Raw genomic sequence first — 18953 nt, 5'->3', positions numbered from 1 at the left:
TGGTCCTGTTACAACAGCGGCCAAGCAGCAGTACAGAAGAGGGGCTGTAAAAACCTCCCCGCCTTGTACAAAAGCACGGGGAAGGGAAGATGGTTGTGAATGACCTTGCCGTGGCAGGACAGCAATTTTTTTTAGGTCACCGGCACAGCATCAGACTAAAGGGAAAGGACCTAAGTATGTTTTGACTGTGGATGCTGGTCCCAGGTTTGATCAGTGCAAGCCCACCTGTGCAGCACAGGCTGGTGGGACTGACCCAACCCTGTTATGTGACACATAGTGGAAAAAGAGAACTTCACTTGTTGAATGCACTCCAAATCATGTATAAACCTAAAACTCCGACAACAAATGCCAGTAGCAGCAGAGCAGTCAATATTTTTATTATTAATTGCTATCAGAAATGTCAGCTCAAAGTCAACACCAAATCTCAACAGATCTGATAGGTGAGCAAGCTCCAAACTGACGGTTGAAATGTATTATTTGCCTATTGCGTGCTGCAAAAATAAATGTCTAGCAGGAGAGAACAGACTTTGGCAAACAAACTGACAACAAGCTATGCTTGTGGGGAAGGGTCATGATTTGATCTGGAAGGGAATGCTGAGCATAAATAGGGAAAAAATTTACCTTAAGCATGCATGAAATGCGGGGCTATGAGCCATGGTTTGGACTTCTTCATTCTTCTGATAAAGAAGAGCTTGAAACATATCTGCTATTTTACACCCTCTGACCTATTTTCATTACAGAAAGATACCACCCACCTCAGAAACGTTTTTAAATAATAAAACATTTTTTGTTCCACCCCTGGAGTATCAGTTTATCAGCTACCAACAAGAACATACATTTTGGCAGATGAAATCTCTTCATCTCGGTGGTAATAAAACTTTAATCAGAAGTTTCCCTGCCTATAGATCCATGGCACAAATCTTTCTGATCTTCCTCTGCTGAGGATCAAAATGTGGGCAAATGGTATGTGGTGCAGCACTGGCAAACTGTAAATAAAACTATTAGGCTCTATAGACTGAATCAGAATGTTTAAATGGTGGTATAGCCATGAACAACATAAGCTGGGACATATTTCTGTGGGATTTGGTGGCTGTCTTTATTTCACGCAGTGGGAAAAACCCAGTCTGGAAGCAGTCCTCCAGTAAAGGAAAAGTCAACTATCCCTGCCAGGGATCTGTTTTGCGCCCCCCACCCCTGAGTTTCAGCCATCACCAGAGATAAGCCAAGATGAAGGGACGCTGTGAGGGGTGGCGTGGGGGAAGAAACAGGCTGGGGGTGTCTTGCTGCTTCTTTTGAAGTCACCAGCGTAACTCCTGACATCTTCAGCGGGGTTTGGCTGGGCTCCGTGCAGAGGCGCCTTTGAAGATTTTACTAAGGCTCAAGGCCTTGATCATGGCAACATTTAGGCCTCTGAGTAACTCTGCGCGGATGAGCACTTCCAGGGCGCTCAGCGGGACCCTTCGTATGAGACTTTGCAGGATCGGTCTTAAGCAATGAGTGCTTAAGAGAAACATTCTGCTTGTCGTGCTTTTATCCTTGACCACATCAAATGAAACGCCTTGGCAGTTCTGGGAGAACGAATTTGCATTGAAAACCCACAGCTCTTACAAGCAGTGCATTAATTATTTTATTAATTTGCTCTTTTTACATTATGGGAAACATTCATCTATTTACATTTTCCTGTCCACACACAAACTAGATAGATAATCCTATGGAAACCCAAATCGTTAAGCCATAAAAACACTCTCCTCTGTCTAAAGGCTTTCAAATTTGTGTCTTTTGTTTCAGATCAAAACCATTTTTTAAAATCACAGTTGGGAATGCAGGTAGGCCAGTGATTTACATTCCAGTTACTTAAAATATGCATTTGACCATTTTCCTTAAAAAAAACCCAAACCAAAAAACCAATAAATTCACAAAGATACAGTTTAAATTAAAGTGATAGTGCACATCAAAGCATTAAGGGAACACCAATAAATAAACTGAAATATATTACAAATAAATTATTTCTATTTACCTTTTCAAATATTAAAAATCTTTAATCCATTTCTTCATCTTTCTTTACAAAAAGATTATGAGAATCTTATGGAAACATCTGCAAAAAATATAATAAATACTTTTTATTTTTTTAAACTTTTGAAGCAGGAGACAAAAACAACCTTTTCTAAAATTTCCCCCAAGGAAAAAAAAAAACCAATACTTTAGTCCCAAAGTGAAACGGAATATAGGCATTTTTAATATACACTGGGCAGGTTAGACTAAAAACAAATAGTTACAAATCATACTAAATCATGATAGAGTAAATATACTAGCATTAGTTTCGGTAAATGAGTCAAGTGGTTAACTAGTGGCGTTATAGGGGCAGAATTATTCTGTTTTATGTTTCTTGATCTTGGCTGTGTTTTTAGTATTTTGCTAAAAAACTAAGCAGACATTATAATACCCTCTTCAGTGTCAAAGGAACTAACAGGCATTCAGCTAAGAATAGATTCATTTAAAATAGATATGAAAAATATTCTATGATATACAAATACAATCATTCATAATGTACAAGACTAGATAGTCTTTGCTTTTCTGCTTTTTTTAGGGGAAACTTGCTGGATATAAATTTCTGTAGCCACTTGTCAACCAAAGCCTTAACTCATCTTCCATAAAACATTCACAAAATGAAATAATTCTGCGACACAGTTGTGAATGTGGACTCTCACCTGGATACTGCTTTGAATATTTCAGTACAAATGAGTTCCAAATAATTAATACTTCCTATGACTATATATGCTCAAAAGTGGCAGTTGGCACTATTACATACTGCAAACACGGTGATGTTTCGTTGCTGCTAAAAGTTAAACACAGTGTTTCAAAACTAGCAAATACACTGGTATTCAAATGCTTAAGAGGGTCAAACCTTTCGAAGCTCCTGTAACACAAAGCACTCTAGGGTTACACTGGATTTCTGATTACTCTAGTTAAAAGTCTTTTATATATTAAATTATTAGCCCTTATCTTGTAAACCACAGCAGTAAATATTTGTGCCCTGTTTATAAAGACATAGCTCAGATATCAATGGCTTTGAGAGGTAGCAAATTCTCTAGTGGTTTTAGTATGCTCTCATGAAAGTACTTGGTGCCAGAACCTATTACCTCTCCTATTTTCTTGAATAAAATTAAATTAGCACCTGGCTATGATGTCGTAGGAAAAGAAGCTGTTTGGCATGATCTCGATGAATACTTTTAGCAAGAGCTTAACTTTCTGATGGTGTTCTTGAATGCTTTTTAAGTGCAAGCTGCAGAATTGCGCCACCCGTGCAGCGGGATTTTTCGAGAGTTGGACTGTCCATAAAAGTTTAACAGCTACGGGCACAGCCAGCCAGCGCTGGCATGCGGCAAGGGCTGCACCCTGTGCCCCTCCATGAGGGAAGCTGTCCCTGCCCCGGCTCCCATTGGGAGCAGAAAGCAGCCTGCCTTCCTCTCCCGCATGCCGGTGCCCTGGCAGCCTGGGCAAAGAGCATGCAGGGACCAGCGGAGGGGTGCGGAAAGCATCACCCTGGGGCCACGCACACGCTGGGGGCCACACAGCACTCCTCGGCCCCGGACCAGCGCCATCATCCAAACCAGCTCACGCTAATTCTGCTGTCAGCAGCACATGCCAGCTAGGCACGCGTGCACGCGCACGCACACACTCACACGCACGCACACACGCACAACTTGCTTCAAGCAACATGCCTGACGTAGCTTTCCCATTGTTGGCACAAGAGGTTTCAGTAGTGGCGTGGTCAGCATCGTTCCCTGTCAGAGGAGGTGGAGGACAAACTCCTGCCTCAGCTGGGGCTGGCTGGAGGAGACAGACACGTGGAGGGCTGTCCCCTCATGCTCCTCTCCAGCCCTATTGTCTGCCATTTCCCCCCAGTATTAATGAGCTACTTGGGATGCATATTTTTCGTGACTGCAAAACAATGGCAGAAGCCAGGGTAGGAAGGCTTGTCGTGAAAAAAAAAATTCATATTGATCTCATAACTTGTGAAAAATACTTTATTGTTCTTCTTCAGATGGGTGTTTTATACTATTAAGAGGAGGCTGAATTAGAAACTTACTCCTAGATATGGACCGTTTGGTGATAAGCAGTCTGAACTGTAGCATACAACCGGCTGTGGATAGAGCAAAGCAAGCCTGGCCTGGAAAAGCATCAGAGGCTCCATGTGCAGCAATTCACCTACAGGTGTCCGTGTGCGGCTGCGTGGACACGTGAGATTGGATGGTCCCACCGAGATTAAGACATCAACAAAACCAAGCTTTTTTTCTTTTTTCTTTTTTTTTTTTAACCAATATAATCCATACAATACAATACAAGAGGAATTGACAATACAGTACAATTTTAAAAATTCTTAATACTTGGACAAGAAAATCCTTCTTTTATATTATCTCTTCAACTGTCATTGCTTCTTATCTCCTTCCTTTTCACTCTTTTATTGCCTTTCAAAATAGATTATTTCCCTGGAAGATCGAATTTACAATCTTCTGCTGATTGAAATGTTTAAGTAGTGATTGATGAAATAAAAATGAGGCAGTTTGTGCAGCTGTGAGTGCGCAGGTATCTTTCCACAGGATCTTTTCTATCCCTTGCCATCTCACCTGCGGGATATACTTCCACTTTTTCACTCCCACAGATCTGTTTTTAAGCCCCGCCCTTCCCACTCCCGCCCCAGCCCCCTCCCCTTGTGTGACTCCTTAAATTCAGGTGAGAAGGTGTGATTCGGAGGTTTAGAATAAAGTGCGCCATCTGCTTTAAAAAAACAGTAATAAAAAGAAGGGAATCCGAGTCATAGCTCCTTTCATCTTTTGTGAGGAAGACGGCAGAGTCCGAAAGGATCACCCTGCATGACTGAAATTTCCAAAGTCCCCTACAGTTTGATATTGCTGTACACTGGGTAACAGACTAGCTTTAGGTCAACTAAAGATCATGAGTAAGTTAAACAGAGCATCTACTGTACAGGTGCGTGGGTGTGTGGAAGTCTGAGCGCTGCGTTTATTTGTTTCAACCAACAAAAAAAAAAAAAAAGGATCGTACTCGTTTACATGAGGCAAAGTGGCAGCATCAGTACATGTGACAAAGCATCGTGATGACATGGGCGAACCTTCAGAAAGCAAGGGTGATTAGAGGACATCTCTCGGAGGACCGACAACTACGCCATGGCAGTGGAGTTACTGGGAGCATCGGGGCGGCTGCGTACAGAGAGAGGGGAGAGGGAGAGGAGCGGGGAGAGAGCGAGAGAGAGGAGGAGGAGGAGGAGGTACAAATACTTCGTGGTGACCTTGAGCAGGAGCCTAGAGGGGCAGATTATACATGAGGCTTGTCTTGCCAGAGAGAGTCCTCCCGGTTGGATCCCTTCATAGCCTGGTCTGGGCTTCGGGGATGTATATCTCAATGCTTTCGGCGCTCTCGGTAGCTGAGTTCTGGCGGACCGATGCAGCGCGCTTGGCAGCCATCAGCCGTTTCCGGGCCTCTTGACGCTGCGAGCTTTCCAGAGAGCGTTCTCGTATGAGTGGCACCTGACCTTTCGATGGCTTCTTTGGCACTGGAGGAGGGACCCTTCTCTCCTGATCAAAGCAGAAGGTTAATGGCATTATACAGCTTCTCAGGGAAAGGCGGGAAAAGCTAGGATACGTCAGTAGTTAGAACACACATTTTACCTAAGGTTTGTTAGCTCTTATCTGCCTTCCTGTCTTCAGTGAACTGGCTTTTGTGCTCAAGGGTTCATAAACATAGGGCAATGGCAAAGGGGAGGGGAGGACCGGCCGCAGTGCTACTTCTCCTCGGGGACGGTGCGTGTGAAACGCCTGGCGCTGCCGGGGCCGAGGCCCCCACCGCCAACCGCTTAGTGCGGCTCCCCGGGGCGGGGGGGGGATCCAGGCGTCTCCTCCTGGTGCCAGGGACTAGAAAGGAGAGCATCTCGGACGCCGCCTCCCGCCGCCAGCGCAGTCGCATGCGGCTGGGGAGCGAACGCCGCTCTCGGCAGAGGAACTCTGGAGAGCCGCGACTCCTGGGCCACCCTCTTCTATACGCGCACAACGCTAGGCGCTCTTGCAACACGGGGGTACTGTGGCTTTGGCATCCCCAAATGCAGATGGGAACTAGCTGCAGCTGCAGCTGGTGCATCAGAATAAATATTTTAAAAAACACCACGTATTTATGTATATATTTTATAGTGGCTTAATGACTGCTCAAAAATCCCACACTTTAGGTCTCACTGTGCAAGCTCATAAACTCTAGCCTCCTGCTAAATAAGCATGACAAGCTACAATCAGCTAGAAAGAAAAAAAACTGGTAGGAAAAACTGAAAAACCATTAAGAGAACAGGCATTAATCATCACGATGGCAGCTAGCTCCAGATACGCGGTCAACAAGGAGGACTTTTATGTATATCCTGGTGCATGTACACACACACAAAACCAAAAAAAACCACCCCAAAAACCCTCAGAGAAGGATCTCTCCCGAAAAAGAAAAGTGTATTCAGGTCTGAATTTCAGGCAGCCACAAAGACTTTGTCAAGTTAATTAGATTGTCTTTTAAGTTACATCCCCTTCCAACTGTGAACACGCTCTCTGAGTGAAGGGATTTTATCGCACTACAAAGGTCCCATTCTGCCCTTTCGTTTTCTCTCATGCTGCTCACAACAGCTTCCATGGCTCGAAATATAAAGGTGCTTAGTTACACTTATTCATACTTTGCTTTTTCTCTCCATCCAAGGATTAATCTATGCTGCTTAAAAAGGGCCCAGTGGCAAAGGCCAAAGGCAACTGCAAATATCAATTCCACAGAAAGCTTTTTCTTTTTTTTTTTTATCCTGTTTAAGAAAGGAGATGATCTGTTTCATCTAAAATCATAGACAAACGCTGTTGAAACAGGAATAAGGTCAGTGTAATTCTTTAAAATCTTTACCTTCCTACTGTAGGTCCCTTTCTTCAGCACTACTTAACTTCCTTTAACCCGTTATAGTCTTCTTTTTGTTGGAAACTCTTTGAAATGTTTTTCAGAAGCAAATAAAAGGCACTTTTTTTTTTTAAGGAAAGCTCTCATTTCTTACTGCTGCAATTGCAAACACTCGGCCTACCCGCTTTACTGTGAAAGCTAATGAAAGACCATACCCCAGCATTTGTGTGCATGCATGTTTGACGGTTTTAACTTCCTTTTCTGACAGATACTGAAAAAAAGAAAAACAAGATAAGAAAATGACTTGCCTTCAGTACCTTGGGCTAGGAAAACACATTCCCATTCATTCCCCTACCAAACACACTAGGTGTGCACAAATGGTGTGAACATGGCACTCCTAAGTCAGGAATGAGTATTTAGTCTTGATTGGAGGAGGGAGAGTGTTACCAGCACTGCCTTTACAAACTTCCTGCTGCAAGATTAATGGGGTTTGATATTATTATGGTTATTTGTCTGAAAGAAAACATTGCTTTGGTCATCGGCAGCCAGCTGACCGTAAGTTGGGGCAGCCCGGACTCCTGTCCGAGCCACTGTACCTGTAAGTCATGTTCCCCCTCCTTCTGGTGACCCTACCTGTTGGCTCTATTCATTGGTATCAGACCAGCCACAGTGGAACATCAGCCATCAAATTACATACCTATAGGAGTGCGACATTAGACCGTTGATTCCTCTAGGAATGGGTCTGTCTTTTAGGGATTTTCTGAAACATTTGTGTATTTTGGCTCACCCAAGTGCTGTTTGTCTCGATGCGGAGAGTGAGGACTAAAATAAGGCAATGGTGCCAAATGAGAATGGAAAGTGAAATGTGGCTTACACTTGGAGATGTGGTAGTTTTTCACGGTGTCAGAAGAAGACTACATTTAAAGAAAAGACCAAAGCTCCAGATGATTTTCCTGCTACCTTGGGTAAAGAGCACTATCAGCAAAGTGAACCTGGTTATGAAATAACCCATTTTTAAAAAAAAACCAAATAAACAAAAACCAAACAAACGGACAAAAAAAAAAGAAAGGATGTAGAAGTTCTTGCATGTAACATTTTGGAAGGCATATTTTTGATAGCATTCAGTTTGTAATCTGGTTACCAAAGTCAGCGGTGGTGACAGTGCTTCCCTAGTTTTTTCAGTAACACAACCTAGAAATCTTGCTATATGCAATAATATCAACGGTAAATGTTATTTATTTAATTTTAAGAATCAATATATAAGGCAGTTCCTTCCAACGATTGATCGTCTAATATGATTAAATGTAAAGCTTAACAAAGTACCACATTCCCATTATCCGGTTCACAAAGACAGATTTGGTTTAAAAATATGCCTGAAACATATTACAGATAATATCCCAGATGATTATTATGTAAACATTGTTATTACAATGAAATTAATTTGATATGAGCTTCATTTCACATTTTTAACGTCAACACTGTAACACAGAGGCCTATTTAATCTGTCCAGTATTTGTGCAGGGTTTTAAATGAAGCATACAAAATCTACAATGTTCTACCTTCTTGTCATGAGGATCCATCTGTTTCCAATTATTGGCCTTTAACTGATGAAGTTCATCAAATTTCATACTAATATTTTCTATGGACAACTGCAGCATATCCCAAAACCCTGCTAAATCCTGGGAGGTCGGCCGTGGATGTGCATTAGGATTCTGTACAACAGAAGAAAAAAAAAACACGTTGGCTTTAGTACCTCTTAATGTAAAGCATTTGTGCAAGTGGTTACGAATCTCGCTAGCAAAGCAGTTTCAGCAGATCCAAGCGATCGGGTGAGACACAGAAAGAGAAACAAAGCGGAGCACTACTTACTGGTGGGTTTTTTTGTGAGGAGTCTGGCTCAGTGTTGAGCCACTGTGCCCCCGCAAGGCCCTACTCACCGAAGGCAGCGGCTGCCTGCTGCGGACCGCAGAGAAAGGGCATGTGGCAGGTCCCCTGTGACAGGATCTGCCAAAGGATGTTCCTGGGCACAAAGCGGTGGGTTCAAGGATGATATCCTAACCACACTTAAATTAATTGCCTGCCTCCTCTTCACCTTCCTGAGGAAGCATTCCCTGCCTTGTTCACACTTGTAGAAAGACTGATAGCTGTGCAAATGTACATCTGCTGCATATGCAAATAGTGATAGACCGATGCATGAACACTTCTTCCACACTCTGAGACTCTAAGGGCTATAGAAATACACCATTTTAAGTAAAATTGCATCTTACACACCTCAGGCAAAGTTCTACCTTTTTTTTTTTTTTTTTTTTTTGGACAAGAATAACCTCTGCTGGGTGAAAAGCTCTGAAGAGAACATGCAGAAGCATAGTAATCCCATTTTTACAGACGCATTTTTGGGAACAGTGAGAGTGGGACACAGGTGGGGAGTATTTCTTTGTGTGTCATAACTCAGTCTAGTTCATCAGCCCCAGAGCGTTGCACAGAAGAGCACACCTGGACCGTCGGCATCTCTCTCGCATGGCATGGGCCAGAGACTGGTGACCTGAGAGGTCCTGTGCTGTCTTGTGTCCCTTCAGCGCAACCCAGCTCTGAACATTTTCTGCATTCATTGAACATGTATGAAACAGTCCCTGCTGCTCCAGCAGAGTTTGTATAAGGGAAAGCTTTCTACGGCATGTGTATCTGTAAGCTGGTTTCCAACTGAAACTCTTCAGGTAAAATGAGATGTTGCATACACTCACTTCAAGATATTTTTGGTAAATGCTGAGCAGTCCCTATGCCAGCCTGAGTCAGCAAGGTTTCATTGTTGCTGTGGCCTCGTGAGATTACACTGATATATTGTTATTAGTAAGGAATTAAAAAATTATTATTAGAACCCTGCGTGTTGTTTTACATAGCTCAAGTTTTACTCTGTGTTTAGGTTTCCTCCCTCACCAGAAGCAATAAACCCAAAAGAGTCAGTTGCTTGCCTTAAGAAATTTCTATTTGGGCTTTTCACAGCAACACCGACAAGTGATTTTGATAGGATGATTGTACCACCAAAGCAGCAATTACTAAAAACAATAAAGTGTATATTTTTAGTTTCATAAGGAGACCAGAGATTATACTTGGATTCCTATTTTTTCAGTTCTTGACACTAACAGGTTGCCCAGTTGTAGGCTTTTATTTACAAAGATGTACAACCAGAATGTTTTTTCAGTTTTTATATTAAGAATTGGAAGGCTTAGACAGAGCCAATTTCTGTTGCATTTGTCCACTGAGGCAGATTTTAGTTTGGGGCTTGATTTCCAGAAGGGCATTAACTGAAGCGGAAGATGGTCACCCTGCTCTGGTGGGTATCACAGCGTTTGCCTTCCCTTCCCTATTCTATGCTGATAGAGCACAATGCTCTATGCTTTTGGGACTTCTAGGAATTTGTGCCAAAACTGGGAATTAAACACATTGTAACTACTCTGCAAAGATGGATTGTTAATTCAAAAATTTGAAAATTTTTGTATGTGCTGGAATTTTTGAGAATACTGCTTTAGGTACATGGTGCGAAATGTATTTTTATTTATCAACAGGAATATCATTCTGATTCTACTCCTACTAAGAGCATAAATATAGCAAATAATAATATCAACAATAATAGTGGTAGCATATACCAATTACATACAGTAATACTAGTGATAACATACTGGCTCTTTGCATCTTTGCTCTTTTAGCACTCTGGAAAATTACTTTCGTTGTTGGGGTTGTGCAATATGAGGCACCAACCTTCAGTGTCTGATTTCCTGGTATTTCTGTCTTGCTGAACACAGGTGACATTGGGATTACATGGGAAAGCCCACTCGTGAGACTTCTCATCCACCCTGAAGGACCCTGAGGAGGCACCTACGCATCTCTGTGCCCATGTGAACTGAACTCAGAGGTCAAGGGACAGATCCTTGCTCCTCTGAATTCAGTAGCAGAGCCTCAGTGATATTTCACCCAAAGCTTTTTGCCTGTCTTTATTTTAAGGTTCTCAAGCTATTGTGAAACTCATGCTGACTCCGCCAAGTTTGACAGAGTTACTCCCAAATTCACATCAAGGCCTTTACTGGAAAAATTACAGTGCTAGAAAATCTGTCTAGTTTAGGTATGGTTATTCACAGGGTTAGTCAAAGACACACAACAGTCTCTAGCAGAAAAGTTACATACCAGGTTTTCTTCGCAAAGCTCTCTGAACTGGTAAAATTTCTGGGCCATGAGAAGCTGGGCACTGCCCACCGCAGTTCGAATTTTCCCTAGAACTGAGAGAAAAATAAATGTAAGTCATGATGCTTTCTTTGTTGCAGGCAACTAAAAGCCTATAAAAAGAGAGGAGAAAGCTGCGTAGCAGTCAGCTCTGGCTTTCAAAAAGTCATGGATTAGAGAGAAACTGATAAATCTGAGGCCAGACCTGCACCAGGCAAAGGCATACTGCAGGGGCTCCCAGGACAGCTTGCATTGGCAAAAATACTCATCTGTTACCGCAGTGTACTCTCATTCCCCCAGTAAAACCCATTCCAACCAGCAAAGAGCACTTCTATGGCAGTATAAAAATATGGCTAACCAAAAGCTTTTGCAAGCTGTATAGAAAGCCCTCCAGAAATGACACCTCTTGTCATCACTGTGGCCTAGGCTCAGGCTTTGAATACAAATCCTGGCTCCCTGCACATGCAGCTTTCAAACTCTCTGATGCCATCTACACTGTTTGGAAACCACTGCGTCTACCTACCAGCATTTCTGCCATCTCACTTAGCAACTCGGCACCCAGTTTTCAGGTTTAGCTGAGTATTGCTTGATCTCAGCCTCAGAGAGGGAATGGTGATTTTAATGCACGGTGATGAATTTCATTCAGACTCTCTGAATATTTGCCATGAGCAAAATCTTAAGCGGCTTCTGCCTTTGAATCAGGATGCCCAGGCATACTTCAGGGAGCAATCACACTTTGTCCTCTCCTCCTTGCTGGAGACCTGGAGGGAGGCGTCAAAGAGTCCTAGCCCAGCTCCTGCACTGCCTGGGGACCCCTTTGTACAGACAGTTGGGTACTTATGGTCTCTTTGGGCTGACTGAGTACTGTGATGGACTGCAGTGAACCAGAAGACAGTCTATAGTAAATGCCTCTGAATAAAACAGGAGCTCATACTGTTTTGATTGCATTCAACCTCACTGAAATGGAGGGGTTTTACTGCTGCAAGGGGTAGTTGAGAATACGCTACCTGAAACCGAGGCATACACTGGTGCATTCAGAGACCTGCACCTCCCTGGGGCTTTGCTGGGTTCTGGTCGAGGGGGACTCTGTGTGTGTGTGTGTGTGTGTGTATGTGAAAAAAGAAGCAGCCATGCAGAAACAGAGCAGAAAGACAGACAAGGCCTCAACTGGCCATAGGACAGTGAATCTGGGAAAGAGAGTGCGATTTTGGGGAGTGCTGATTGAAAGAAAATTGATGCTGTGAGCAAGTAAGCAGCTACTGGTTTGACTGAGACTTTCAGTGCTCAGGAAAAAAACACCAACAGCTATGCTTTATGCGTTGCCTTTAAATAAACAGGCTGGCATCATGGATATATCAGGCTCCACCCACCGTTAATTTTCTCTCTCAGCTGAAGCAACTTATCCCCATAAGCTTTGGCTAAAAATTTATTTTAAGAGTAATTTCATTTTCTAAAAAAATTTACCACTTCATTAATGAAAAACATAAATGGTAGCCACTGTGTCAAAATTTTCACTATCGTTTCTACTTATAGATATTTGTATTGTCCCAGCCATCACGTAAACGCATTGACTTCTCCGTGACAAATTTACAGTCTGAATACACGAGGCAGGTGAGGGAGGTACAGGAAAAACAAAGAGACAAGTGGCCTGGTCAAGGTGAGTGACTTGTTGACAGAGCTTAGAAGATTCACTCCTCCTAAACTGCCATGCTCTGTACCACCCCTTGGGCATGGTCACTTTTTGTATAAAACCTAACACAACGTTAGCAGAGCTCCACTGAGAAAATACTGCTAAGTATTTTGACTCATCACAACGACAAATAAATAAATAGGTAAATAAGTAAATACAACTTTGCTATAACCCCTTCTGACAACATTTTTAGGGTCTCACAGTCCTGTGAGCAGCCGCAATGCATGTCAGCAGCTTGTGACCAGAACGCCACCATGCAGTGTTTGGTAAGAGTAAGGCCTCTCCAAGGGATTCACTTGCGTAGGCACGCTAAGCAAACTGGCACAAACACTCATGACAAACTGAAACCAGACAAACAGTAGTACAAAATCTGTATTCTGCTCCTTCAAGGCAAGTGCCTTTTCCTCCAGCAGCCTTAGAGCTCACTCCTTAAGGCTGCTGAAGGAAAAGTAGGATGCAGAGTTCATTTATACTTTAGACATACAAAGGGGAAAAAAAAAAAGGGGAGGGGGGAGAGAGAGTCTTTTTACATTTTTTTTCAGAAACTATAGGAGACAGCTCTGTGAACACACACAGAGCCCAGACTTTTATTTTGTTCCCAGAACTCAGCTCAGCACTGCCAGGAAATAGCGGTGAGCTGGAAGATTCACTAAGCAGAATATTTTCAGCATATTGCGCAGGGAGTTTTGCACACAACACTCATTATTGTTAGCAAGGCTTGCGTGTCTAATTCTATGCGCACAGTGCTGAAAATGGACCCCTTGGTGTGTCTAGTCATTTATGCAACCCAATATGCAAACCACTCAACTGAAAGGACTCTTCAATAGTAGGAGGAGCTACTCCGGGAGCTTTCATGTGGTTCCCATTGTTATGAAAACTCTTCCCACTGAGTATATTTGGGAACAGCTGCCTCATCTGGAGCTCGGCCACTCTGACGCTTCCCAAGACTTGAGGAGAAAAAACGGTCTCTCGACTTCTCGGGACAAAAAAAAAGGTGAGGCAGGCTGGGCTCTTCCTGGAAATCTGCACCACCCAAGTTGGAAATCACGTCCCAAGCATGAAGAAATGTAAATACACCTTGTTGGTGATGGATGGGAATGTGCTCCTTTCTTTGAGGGAAGAAGAGCTTAATATTCAGAGATCTCAGCAGAGGGAAAAGGAAGTCCTTGTCCTTGGCTGCCTAGCGACTGGCTATTTGCCTAAAAACCTATCATCCCAGCTGACTGTGGGATGCATGCTGATGCTGTTCTCTATTGTTGCCACTTCTGCTGTAGCCCCGGCTGTATCTAGTCAAGTGTCACTGATTCCTCACCCCTCAAAAGCAAGAGGTCTGTTAATGTGCAACCAGTCAACAACCAACTCCGTCACGGAAGTTAGGAAAAAAAAATAGACAAAGCATGCAAAAGACTGAAAGGAATCTCTCCAGAAGGCACAAAGCTTTATCAATAGTTTTGTTTCCAAACCCATGTTGCTGTTAGTGTTTCAAGGCAGAGTGCTAGTTTCGCTTACTCAGTCAAAACCTCTGGTGCCAAAGAGAAAGGCCAAGGTGTAGTGAAAACCAAAAAAGTAAAGCCAGACCAATACTTTCTGAGGAGCAAATCCTGTGAGTTCTGAAGCCAAATACCCCGAAAATAATGGAGTTGCACAGATAATGCTCAAAATACATATGAAAAGAATTAGGAAGATGAGGTACAGTAGAAAAAACATATAAACATTCAAATTGATGTGTTGAGCTAATAGGATACAAACAAAATGTATAAAACCAAGCAACGACAAAAAATACCAACGCATCAAGATGCAATCATAACAGACTTAAACACCTATATAATGTTATTCATGTCTGCTTTCTATTCCATACAGGGTTATACAGCACACTCAGCACTGTTGGATCTGAATGCCTTCCAGTAATGCATTAAGCAACGTTATTAACATCCATCATATGCTTTGCTGTCACCCCTTTCCCAGGGGGAAAAGTGCATCTACTGCAGTGTTTTGTTTTTATAGTTTGAAGTTTTCCTTTTTTTTTTCCTTCCCCTCCTTGTTTTGACCTCTCCTCCTTGTAAATCCAGGTCTTTCCTGTGATGACTTTTAAGAAATAGACAGTTAAGTCTATTCTGAAATAACTGCTTCAGTATAGCTATTTTGATATAATTCAGCTATTGTGGAGTGCCTCCTCACTATTATCGTTTTTTACTAGGGGTCGTAGAATGTTATTCTATGAGAGACACATGCCAGTGAATCTCCTTGTGTCTCTAACCCTGCAACCTGTTCTCCTTTTAAAATATTCTTAAATATAAACTTAGATTATGCTGTTCAAGCAAAAATTTCTTGCTTCTCTTGGTTCTAAGAACTACATAGGACCTACTTTGGGACTGTGAGGCTCTATGTATCTTGTCCCTCTCCTCCCTTTCCTCCCATTTTCATGGGAAAAGAAATGAAACAACAACAACAAAATTTCAAATACAAGCAAAGAATTGGTGATGTTGTCATCTGCTCTACCTTGGAAGGACACTGTGTGTGTAACGAGGCAAACAAAATATAAGAAAACAAGAACAAAAAACACCTGAAGTGCCGTGAAAAGTCATCACACAGAAGCCACAGGAGTTTTGAGGAGCGGCAGCATTATTTGACGTTAAAACACCAACTGATCTCTTTGCATTTCAACTTTGACAGGCCCCAGGGTCTAACAAGTGACAAAGGAGGCACTTTAGAACTATGACTATCAAATGCCCTTAATGCGAAGACACCTGGTTGGAAGGCAGGGCGCAAGCTAGGGAACATAAAACCAGCGACTTGTTCATTGCCCCAGGAGCAAGTGGCAGGAACAATAGCTGAAATTACAGGGACACAGCCTGACATTTGCGTTGCAGATGTTGGCTGGGCACTGTGCATATGAAGAAATCCTGCCATAGAGCTGTCACAATCCATTTCCAAGCCAGGATGGACCAGCATTTTAGCCTATTCATGTTGACAGACCTACATTTAAATAACAACAAGCATAACAAGAGCCAGGAAATTCAAAGTTAAAGCTACTGCTCAGGTCTTAAGCTCAGCTATTAAGGAGAAAACAACCAAATGGAGCAAGAAGTCCTCGCTTTGAGGGGCAGTCCTTGCTTTGAGTCATATTTACTTACAGGAGTGATCTCATTGAGATTAATAGGGCTGTCTGCATGAGTAAATGCTGTTCACTGGGAGTAAAGCAGTTTCCATGTGTACTCTGACTTACTTGGCTTTTATTAGCACACTTCATACTTTTTCTCTAACTATATTGTTTCCTTGCTTGCAGATTTCTCTTTTTTCCCTTGCTAGCCTTTGGACACTGGCAGGGCCTCCAGCCCAGAACTGGCTTTGCTTGGAGAAACCCTTGCAGACGAGAAGTTGCTTCTGGGGAGAAAAGAAAACTGGAGGAAGAAAAGGACGAGTCGTGCAGATGGCCAGATGCTCATAGCCAGGGGGATTCCAGCAGGACTTGGCCACACAGCAGGCTGGTGACCATCCCACTGCAAGGCTGCATCAGCCTGCTGTGGGACCAGGCCGCCTTGCACCTTGGAGCGGCAGGGACCAGGACGGCCTGGGGAAGCCCTGCAGAGGGCTGGCAAATGGTTTTCTTTGCTTGTGGCTGAGAATGAACTCATGGGTCTCCTTTTCTTTTGCCATGCACAACTATTATGAAACGTATATCTTTTCCTTAACTGTCTTCTCTTGTGTCTAGCCTTCACTCTTTAAGTTTTCCTTTGCAACAATCAAAACAAACCAAAACAGCAGAAAGTGTGCAAGCGTTGCATAATTTGCCAGAACTGGCTGAATTTGCAGAGATTCTGGTCCTAAGTGGTGAGTTTACTGCAGATTTGAGGTCAGCCTTTGCTCGCAGACTAGCCCAGAGGAGTATAATATACACACAAGACAGTTGTAATGACACGTTTTGTCAGAACCTTGGTTTTCCATTTTAGTTTTTACTTTATTGGCCTGACTTGTCTTGTAACTAACCCCACATTACACCTGACTTGTGGTGAATCAGGCCCACTGTTTGCTTCTGATGGTTATCTTCGCATCGAAGCCACATTACAACCCTACATGAAAGAGAAACATTTCTGAAGGGTGGCAAAATGAAGCCCCGTGGTTCTTCCAGAAAGGTTACTGCCCTATGTGAAATAAAAACAATAGCAAAAATACAGCAAAATCCAGGCTGAGGTGTTAGGTGTATGTTCCTGTGCCACTACTGCTGTGAAGAACAAAGAGTCCAGAGGCTGCTTGCTAGAAGCACTGTGTGGGAAGCCAGGCCTGTCGCTGCTACTTCTATGTGTAAATGGTTACTCCAGAGGCCTGAGCCAAAAGCCACCAACATCAGTGGTAAGGCTCTCACTGTACGAAGTTTTGCAGGTGGGAGGTAGGAGGAAAGAGCAGAAGGTTGAGGTGAAAACCAAAAAAAAAGGGTAAACAATTGATTTCACTTGAGGCCTGATCCAAAGCATCAGTCAATTCTCACAAGGTGTTTTAGTCTTATATCTCTAACATCTTTTTCTTTTTTTAATGAGAACCCTAGAGTTTCTAGCCGATGCCCCTGTAACAGCAAAATACACAGAAACCATATAAAGTATCCTAGCTTAAAGAGTGAGTGGTGTTCATCTGCCTGTTACACATGCTGTGGCTTTATCAGAAAATGATTTCAGATAAAACCAGTATATACTATACGATAAATAATTCATTGCGGAAGGGGAGACACATTTCTGTCTATATTGGCATTTCATCGTGCAGCCACTGAACCACAGCTTGTTTTTATACACAGCAGCAGACTCCATTTCCCAGCTAGAAACATTCAATCCCATCTGGTAGATTCATTCCCAGCTAGATAATACCCAACGTATCTATGTAACATACAAGCTACTGTCAAACAGCAGCGAGCCGTCTCCCCGAGACAGCTGTTTCGCACAAGGGCTGCATTGTCTGGAGAAAGCGTGGATCAGTTTACGCGGAGCACCGGGGGGACGAGCCCTCTGTCAGCTGCCATGGCATCGAGAAAACCTCGCTCATCACACATTCTCGTTATTCTGTTATCTGGCCAAACACACGCTGGGGATGTCAGGTTGAAAACAAAGGATGCGTTCCTTGCTCTGGTTATATTTCATTAGGAAAACCAAAGAAAACACACCTCTTCTGTTCCTTTCCTCCTTCTGTTAAAAGTTTATAGATGTATGAAAAAGACATATTTTGGGGCAGTGTCTGTAACAGTCAGGCTTTTGTTTCTGGCACTGCTGAGTGGGCAGTGTGGCCCCGACCATATGCTTTTCCTTGGCACCAGGTAGAGCAGGGCATGCTGAGCCGTGGTAGAAAGCCTCGTGCAGCCTCCATGGGAGGCAGCTGCCACGTGCCGGCGCAGCCAATGGCATCACACCAAAATCAGTACCACACCAGTGACCACAAAACCCAGGTGACCCCTTTCCTCCTCCCATTTCCAGTGATCACGAGAACTGTGGGTCAGAAAAATGAAGAGGAGGAAGAATTCGCAGGATACCTGCCATCTGTGCTATGAGGAGGCATTGGGAATAGTCAGCCTAACTGCTCCTTTATCGTCCCCTTAGCTGACCTCTCCCACTGACTGCTCAAAGAAGAGCCCTTTAAAACTATAATAGATTGAAGACACCACGACACTGAAAGAAAGTTCTGCACACGGATATACATATTCTGCATTTACTTATCAGACTTGTAAAATTCACTTCATGTTCTTTTCCCAAGGTGAATAACTACTTTGGTGCAAAAATAAAATACTTGTAGGTTTTTCCATTTTTTTCTGTTCATAGAATCATAGAATAATGGAATGGTTTGGATTGGAAGGCACCTTTAGGGATCATATAGTCCACAACCCCTGCCATGGGCAGGGATGGCTTTGACTAGTCAGGTCACTCAAAGCCCTGGTCATTCAACCTGGCCTTGGGATGGGGCATCCACAACTTTGTCTGGGCAACCTTTTCCAGTGCCTCCCCATGTCTTCCTTATGTGCAACCTAAGTTGCGGCAAAGAGAAAGCAAGTGAGTTTTGTGGCTTGGACTTACAAATGTTGTGTATTTCCTAGTTGTTATGTCCTCACACTTCTTTTGCAATCTAAAGTCTCTTAGTTCATGGG

The 18953-nt window shown here is 43.1% G+C and overlaps 1 protein-coding gene across 1 annotated transcript in view; it reads right to left on the bottom strand.

Annotated features, from left to right (window-relative positions):
- Positions 1 to 1612: 1612 nt before the first annotated feature.
- Positions 1613 to 18953, bottom strand: part of DLGAP1 (DLG associated protein 1) — a 435074-nt gene continuing 417733 nt past the window's right edge. The window contains exons 11-13 of the mRNA XM_075084759.1: positions 11107 to 11198; positions 8487 to 8639; positions 1613 to 5594 (exon numbers count right to left, since the gene is read on the bottom strand). Coding sequence (XP_074940860.1) covers positions 5385 to 5594; positions 8487 to 8639; positions 11107 to 11198 — 455 coding nt within the window. The 3' untranslated portion in view covers positions 1613 to 5384. The remainder of the gene's footprint in view (positions 5595 to 8486; positions 8640 to 11106; positions 11199 to 18953) is intronic.

Source organism: Phalacrocorax aristotelis, chromosome 2 (genome assembly GCF_949628215.1).
Source record: "Phalacrocorax aristotelis chromosome 2, bGulAri2.1, whole genome shotgun sequence".
NCBI classification, from domain to species: Eukaryota; Metazoa; Chordata; class Aves; order Suliformes; family Phalacrocoracidae; genus Phalacrocorax; species Phalacrocorax aristotelis.
This window is presented reverse-complemented; position numbering and strand designations above follow the sequence as displayed.